General features: G+C 44.2%; 1 protein-coding gene across 1 annotated transcript in view; it reads left to right on the top strand.

The window, feature by feature from the left end:
* Positions 1-282: 282 nt before the first annotated feature.
* Positions 283-8,339, top strand: part of SPTLC2 (serine palmitoyltransferase long chain base subunit 2) — a 109,853-nt gene continuing 101,796 nt past the window's right edge. Inside the window, exon 1 of the mRNA XM_029237523.1 lies at positions 283-494. Within this exon, the coding sequence (XP_029093356.1) occupies positions 366-494 (129 nt within the window). The 5' untranslated portion in view covers positions 283-365. The remainder of the gene's footprint in view (positions 495-8,339) is intronic.

Here is an 8,339-nt window from a genome sequence, read left to right as displayed (position 1 = left end):
AGGTCCAAAGGTCGCTTCAGAAAACCCCCTTGACACCCGCGGGCCGTTTTATTCCATCCCGTCATTGGACAGGTAGGAGCCTGGGGTCCGCCTCCTCCTCCTCCAGATTGGTCAGCAGTCCTCAGGCTCACGACACTCCTGCGCGCCCCGCCTGGTCTCCAGCTCCCGGGCCCAGCCTACGGCGATCCGCTGCTTCGTGGGGGAGTGGGTCCCGCCCCCGTGTGACGGCCCGGCAGGGAATTGGCGGCGGCGTGCAGCCATTTCCGGTTTCGGGGAGGTTGGAGGGGTGCGGAGGGGGACTTGGAGCAGCTGCCGCCTCGGCCGCCGCTTACGGATCCTGCCTTGCGACTAGTGCTGCCGGGACGATGCGGACGGAGCCCGGAGGGTGCTGCTGTCGTCGCCCGGTGCGGGCGAACGACTGCGTGGCGAACGGGGAGGTGCGCAACGGGTACGTGAGGATCAGCGCCGCTACTGCCGCAGCCGCTGCCGGCCAGGTACTGTGGGACCAGGCGGCCGGGCCGGGCTGGGGCGGTGGGCCGGGACCCCGCGGGCTGGCGCCCTTGCGGAGAGGCGGCGGGGCCGGGCGGGGTCGCGGTGACTGTCCGCGGGACCGGGCGCGGATCAGGTGTGCTGGTGGCAGTGTCCGGGCACTGACTGGGCCTGCCCCGGGCCGGAAGGCTCAAGGGCGGCGCTGGGGCTCCCCAGTCTCTCCGCGCCTGAGGTCTACCTCACCTCCCCCCAGAGGTTGGGCTCTACTTCCTCTACCCGATCCCGCCAGAAGTGGGGTCTGCCCCCCAGGAGAGGCAGGGAGTGCCCCCTGGGACCCCAGGACGATTCCCCCGAGCCTCCCTCCTGTGGCCTTCGGGTGGTTGCTTCCTCGTAGAGCTCTGAAGCCCTCCAGGGAAAACCACATTTAGGATCCTCAGGAGGCAAAGCAAGTTAGGAGGTGGTACCAGGCGGAAACACACCCAGTCTTTTCCTACCACGTACCTACCCCCGTCTACAAGTAAGGCCTTGGACCACAAGTCTGGCAGTGAACCCGGTCCAGAGCCTAAAAAGCGTTTCGGTCTTGGCCCGAGGTGAGACCCCCATCTCGGGCTCCAGGTTGAGTTAGGTGGTCCTGCTGACCCCTCGAGCAAGAGTGCTATCTCACAAGGGGATGGTTTAGCCTGGTGGTGACATGTGATGAGTGTACTAATTCACCAAGGCTGAATCACCAACCCAGTCCAGGCAGTTCTGAAATATTTTGAAAAGTTCTGAATTCAAGGCAGTAATTATTATCAAGCTTCACGTTCTCTGGACTGACAGCTATTATGCTGAAATGTGTTTTTAACGATGAGCTGGTTAAAAAGATGCCAGGTCAGTGTTGGTGGAAGAGAGTGTTGAGATGTCTGCAGTTGACTTTGGTACTTATGAATCTCTTTAAGAAATTAAGGAAATCCTTTTTTTTTTTTTTTTTTTCACAAATAGTCCGTTCCCCACGGCAGGAAATGTGACTGTTGTAATTTGGCATTACCATAAATATCTGGCAGCCTTCTCCCCCAGTCAGTAGATAGGAGAGACAGGCCTGTTACTGTTTGGTGTGAGACAGAAAGTAAAGCGTTTCTCCAGGTCAGGTTGAGATATTAAGACCACAAGAGTTGGGGGGAAATACATAAAAGAGACTTGACCTCCCCTGAAGTTGTAAGGTGTAAGGCAACATAATATACAGATTCAAAAAATTTGTTTTCATTTTTGAAGAAATAATTGTGTGAGACAGGAAGTGATAAGAATCAGCTCATTGTAAGCCATGGAAGAAGTTGTTTTCCCAGCAGTGTAAATGGCTAATAAGACACAATTGTTGTATAAATTGTAAAAGGGAAACCTCATGGTGGGAGTTAGAAAATACATTGCAGGCCAATGAGTGCGTTATGATTTTTAAGAGGGAGAAGGAAATCAAGAGCAAGGTGTCCACACGATAGAGGTGCTTTGTGTTTAAGTGCTCTTTTCATTTAACACACTTATGTTCTGAGTTAGTAAATCAGATTTCTCCCTCCCATAATCCTGAACAGTTTAGCATTGGTGGGCATGACATTTCTTTAGAGATTGCTGACTGATAAGATGAAGAAATATCAAGTTGCTAACATGAAATTTAAAAATCTGTATAACTGGAAAATCTCCCTGACTTTTTCTAATATATTTTAGTGAAAAAATTCACTCAAGCCACAATGGTGGCATTTGGAAGAATGGTCTGGTGGAATGCCCTAAAGAATGTTTAGGGGTGCAGTATCCCTTCTAGAAAACAATTTCTCAGGAGTCTTTTTAAAACAAAGACTTTAGGTATGTAGCTTTTACACTAATAAGAGGACTATTGTCTGTGGGGTGTTTTTTTCCCCCCGTTTCTTTTTCCTTAAGCAAAAGAAACTTCATGAGAGCAAGAGTATCTTTAAAATATTTTTTAAAGTTGTCTTTGTTTCGATTAAAGTGATGTGCTAGTGCTCCAAGCCCTGTGTATTTTCCCCCAGTTTCTGGGGGAAATATTGCCAATTATGCCGTAAAAATACACATAAGATGTCAAGTGCACAGGCATGTGTCTTGCCTTTTCTAAAATAGAGTGTAACAGGGTTTTTTTTTTTTTTTTAATAAACTTATTTATTTTTGGCTGCGTTGGGTCTTGGTTGCTGCACACAAGATTTCTCTAGTTGCTGCACACAAGACTTCTCTAGTTGTGGCGAGCAGGGGCTACTCTTTGTTACCGTGCGCGGGCTTCTTATTGCCGTTGCTTCTCTTGTTGTGGAGCACCGGCTCTAGGTGGGTGGGCTTCAGTAGTTGTGGCTTGCGGGCTCTAGAGCGCAGGCTCAGTAGTTGTGGCGCATGGGCTTAGTTGCTCTGTGGCATGTGGGATCTTCCCGGACCCATGTCCCCTGCACTGGCAGGCAGATTCTTAACCACTGTGCCACCAGGGAAGCCCTGTAACAGGGTTTTTAAACCCAGGCTGTAAGTTCATTTCCTCACATATACCACCATTTGTCTTTTAACAAACAGAAGAGAAGTTAGAAACTTCTAAGATCCCTCTACCCTCTCAGGAGTCTGTATGCTTGCCTCTTTGTTGGATTTGGGTTTAGAGTTTGAGTAAATAGCTCCTGTGGTAGAAAGCATAGGCTCTGGACGGGCAGGCTCAGCGCCCACGGCCCACGGGCCCAGCCGCTCCGCGGCATGTGGGATCTTCCCGGACCGGGGCACGAACCCGCGTCCCCTGCCTCGTCAGGCGGACTCTCAACCACTGCGCCACCAGGGAAGCCCCATCTTAACCATTTTTAAGTGTACAATTCAGTGGAATTAAATACATTCATAATGTTGTGCAGCCATCAACACCATCCATCTCCATAGCTCTTTTCATCGTGTAAAACTCAAACTCTGTACCCGTTAAACAGTATCTCTGCATTCTCCCCTCCTCCCAGTCCCTGGCAACTACCGTCCTGCTTTCTGTCTCTAGGAATTTGACTACCGTAAGTACCTCATATAAGTAAAAGTACTTGTCTTTTTGTGACTGACTTTATTTCCTTTAGCATAACATCCTCATGGTTCATGCATGTTGTAGCATGTATCAGAATTTACCTCCTTTTTAAGGCTGAATAATATTCCATTGTATGTATATACCACATTTTGCTTAGCCATTCATGTGTCAGTGTACACTTAGGTTGCTTCCCTGTTTCATTTGTTGTGAATAATGACACTATCAACATGGATGTACAAATATCTCTTAGACCATGAATTCTTTTGGGTATATACCTAGCAGTGGAACTGCTGGGTCATGTGGTAATTGTATTTTTAATTTTTTGAGGTAACACCGTACTGTTTACACAGTGGCTGTACCATTTTACATTTCCATCAGTAGTGCACAAGGGTTCCAGTTTCTCTACAGTCTCACCAACAATTGTTATTTTCTTTTTTTTTTTTTTTTGATAGTAGCTGTGAGATTGTAGGGACAAAAAATATATGTATATAACTTCCTCTGCTGCTGGCATAGAGCTCCTAAAACCTGTGTAGTTTCCTAAGTGATAAGAGCACTAGGAGCATCTTTTGTCCTAATGTTTCGTCTTTGACCTCCAGTTTCTGACACAGAGCTCCTACATCCCTTGACATTTCCTAGACAATAGAAACATCTTTAGTTCTAATGAGCTGACTCTTGGTGGGCTCCTGGGTGGGGTCACCAGAAAGACCAAGCCATGAATAGAAGCTTGGATTTCTCAGCCCCACCTCCCAGTTCTCCAGAGAGGGGAGAGAGGCTGGAAATGGAGTTAATGATCAATCATGCCTGCATGATGAAGCCTCCATAAAAGTCCCCAAAGTACTGGGTTTAGAGAGCTTCTGGGCTGCTGACAACGTGGAGGTGCTGGGAGAGTGGCACAGCTGGAAGCTCCGTGACCCTCCCCACTTTCCCTGCCCTACATATCTCTTCCATCTGGGTGTTCATCTGGATCCTTTATAATAAACTGGTAAACAGTAAGTAAACAATTTTTCTGAGTTCTGTGAGCTGCTCTACGAAGAGAGAGTCCCAGGAACCTCTGGTTGGTCAGAAGCACAGGTGACAACCTGGACTTGAGATTGGCATCTGAAGTTGAGGTGGAGGCAGTCTTGTGGGACTGAGCCCTTACCTGTGGGATCTGCCGCTATCTCCAGGTAGATAGCGATCGAAGTAAGTTAAATTGTAGGACACCTACACTTGAAACTAACACCACGTTGTAAATTAACTATATACTTCAATTTTTTAAAAAAGGAAAAAACAATGTAGGACACCCAGCTGATGTCACAGTATTGCTTAGTGGTGTGTACCCCCCACCCCCCAAACATCTGGTCAGAAGTGTTAGTGGCAAGGTAGTGTGAGAGTAAAGGAGAGACATTGCAGGAGAATTAGGTTTTTTCTTTACGGTAGCCATGCTTATGGGTGTAGACATTACTGTTTTTTAATGATGACTGTAGATAGAGTTTTCACAAGGAAGAGAAATGGTAATTTTTCCTCCCTGCCATTCAGAAGAGTGAGAGAAGCGGGTCAGCCTTTCTTGAGGTAACAGGTGGCAGTTAGTATTAAGGAAACTTAGAAAGAGAATTGGAAGCTTTGGCAGAATTAGAGCTAGAAGGAACCTTTAGGGGTTTATGTAATTCATTCCCTTTTCTATTTGTAGGACTTTATTAAAGCTAATCTTGGTAGAGGATTCTATCCTATTTTTAAAGACCTCTAGAGGCTTTGCAGGAAATTTTCTCAGCAGCGATTTGGAGTATTTAGTGATCTTAATTACCAAGAGTTTATTACTGTGGATTTAACATTTGATTAAATAAATGCCATATTTTGATTGCACCTGAAATATAATACAGTTGGTTTCTACTTTTAAAGCCCCTTGTTAACATTACTTTCTTTTGGTCTTCCATTTCTTTAAAGAACTTTTGAGATTTGCTCACACATTTAACCTTCCTTAATTAGCTAACAAATATGGAAGAAAAAAATTATCTGCCTTGGAGAGAGTTTGGACCTAAGATTCTTCCCTTTAGGAATAGTTTTAATGAGATATTAGAAGGATGATAGCCTTCTAGCTGCCAGAATAAATAAGATTCTTAAGGAGGAATTGGGGCACAGGTTATGTTCTTATTTAAATGATAAGAAAAGTAGAAAGAACAAAGTGCTGGTTTTGCTTCTTATACGTAGAAGAAGGCAAATGAATAACTAATGAGAGGTGGTTTACTGAGTAGCTACTAGGCTTTTGTTTCCACTGAGAGGAAACATTACCTGCGAAAAGGAGAAGTTAGTTATGACAGAGGAACCGGAGGAGTAACTAGAATGGCCTGTATACCTGTTCAAGTTTTTCAGGGCCTGATGAGACATCCAAAGACCTCAAAGCTTTGCAAAAATAATATTGTTAACTGTTTACAACTCGTGGGACTAGATTTTTGTTTCAAATGCTTTTTGTTCCAAGGGGAAGAACACTTCAAGTCTTACTAGTTGGATGTGAAAGATTCCAGAGTCATTTGAGGTACTCAGGAATTCTCTTTAATAAAAATTCTTGGGAAATGAGACCCGTGTTTAATATATAAACCACTGTATTCTTAATATAGTATTTTAGAACTTGGATATTCAGGGAATGCAGACTTGCCCACTTTTTAAGGTTGGACTAGGTGCCCCAGAAACTTCATAGTGTTCTGAACGAGTAGTTAATTGGTTGAGATTCAATCAGATTCCATTTTTGAAAGAAAGAAGCAGTGTTTATTGGCAGAATAGGCAATTGAGAGGATGGGTAGAGGCTGTGTTTGCATTCTGAGTGGGTGTGCCTTATTTGATTAAATACATGGTTTGTGGCCTCAAAAGCCAGTTGCCTTCTGAATAGCTTCTAAGAAGGCTTCTATAATATAATTTGTAATTTGTGACCCATTAAACCCATTAAGCAAGTAAGCCTTTTGCTCTTGACTGATTTAAGCTCAGAAAATTTAGCTTAACATTTGTTGTCTTTAAGACTACCTTCAAGACCCATTATGAAGGTTAAGGTGGCAATTTTTCCTTTTGTTTTAAAATAATTTTTGCTTCTGATTGTAGAAAAAATACATGTATACTGTAAGACCCTAAAGGATTGAGATAACCCCTGTGTTGGTGGCTCATTTTTATTTATTTTTATTATTTTTTTTTAAAAAAATATTTATTTATTTATTTATTTGGCTACACCAGGTCTTAGTTGCAGCACGCGGGATCTTTCATTGCTGCGCAAGGGCTCTCGTTGGCGGTGCAGGGGCTTCTCTCTAGTTGTGGTGCGCAGGCTCAGTAGTTGCGGTGTGTGGGTTTAGTTGCCCCACTGCGTGTGGGATCTTAGTTCCCCGACCAGGGATCGAACCTGCATCCCCTGCATTGGAAGGCAGATTCTTAACCAATGGACCACCAGGGAAGTCCCAGCTTTCTGATAATTTCTAAGTACAGTGAAATATGCAGTTATACTGAGACTATGGGTGTGATCCAGCCTTACTCCAAATAATACATATTGAGGTCGGGGAAAATATTCAACAATTTTTATGACTTGGAAAGCTTTAGAAACTACTGTACAGATGAAGTACTGACCTGTCAAATGTGGTGGTTTTGAATTATTCTAAATAAGCCTCTTGCTGCCTAATAAGTCAGCCCCTTCAGCAAACATCTGAGGTTTTACTCTTTGAATTGTGCCTGGTATGTAATAGGAACTCAGGAAATCTTAGTTGAAGGAATGGATGGGTGGTAGTTAAAGCCATGGGAATTGGTAAAGTAGATAGAAGAGGGCATTAAGCAAGAAGAGGAGGCACTAAGGATGTAATATTGGGGAATCAGTGTTCTTGCGAGAAGGCAAGCACAAACACACACCACTGCTGCAGAAGGTTGGTTGAGAAAGAACAGAAGTGTTGGCAAGTGGTGTGTGAAAGCCCAAGGAAACGGAGGGTTTTTTTTTTTTTTAAAGAGAAATTATGTATTTAATTATTTATTTATTATTTATTTTTGGCTGTGTTGGGTCTTCATTGCTGTGCACAGTAGTTGTGGCACACAGGCTCAGTAGTTGTGGCTCATGGGCTCTAGAGTGCAGACTCAGTAGTTGTGGCTCACAGGCTTAGTTGCTTCGCGGTATGTGGGGTCTTCCCAGACCAGGGCTCGAACCCGTATCCCTTGCATTGGCAGGCAGATTCTTAACCGCTAAGCCACCAGGGAAGCCCGAGGGTGTTTCTTTAAGCAGTGTAAGCAACATCTTGGTGGTCAGAAACCAAGAATAATAATGGTAATAGGTATCATTTACTGTGGCCAGGGCCTCTCCCAGCCTTTTAACCTATCTGATCTTCACAGGGCCCTTGGTAGGTGAATATTATCTCCATTTTACAAATAAGACTGAATTCCAAATCATTTAAATAACTGACCCAGTTAGGAAGTTAATAGAGCCTGGGTTGTATTCTTTGTCTTACTCTATCATGTCACTGGATTTGGCAATTCAGAACTTACTGGTGATTTTTGAGGAATTTAAATTAGATATTAGGGATGACAATAGATTTCATCTCTTGAGAGTTGATTATAGAGGCTGATCTTTTCTTGGAATTTTACTGAAAATATACTAGCCTCTCACTACTGCCTACCACACTTACTAGAGAAAATAGTTTGGAGCTTTATGCCCATCACACAAGCTGTGCCACACTCTGAACATATATATTTCCAGAAGTGTCTTCATTTTCTTGGCAGGCAAATTTTGAAAAGTAGGGAGTCCACATTTTTTCTTGCAATCAGGATAAGTTCCCGAATTTTTGTGAGTAAGTATCTCGTATGGAATGGACTAAGGAGAGCTTCCAAAGCCAGCTGTGAAACAAAC

The sequence above is a fragment of the Monodon monoceros genome, unplaced genomic scaffold (assembly GCF_005190385.1).
Source record: "Monodon monoceros isolate NGI ecotype Baffin Bay Population unplaced genomic scaffold, NGI_Narwhal_1 Super_Scaffold_21, whole genome shotgun sequence".
NCBI classification, from domain to species: Eukaryota; Metazoa; Chordata; class Mammalia; order Artiodactyla; family Monodontidae; genus Monodon; species Monodon monoceros.
Note: the sequence above shows the minus strand (reverse complement) of the source record. Positions and strands in the feature narration are given on the sequence as shown.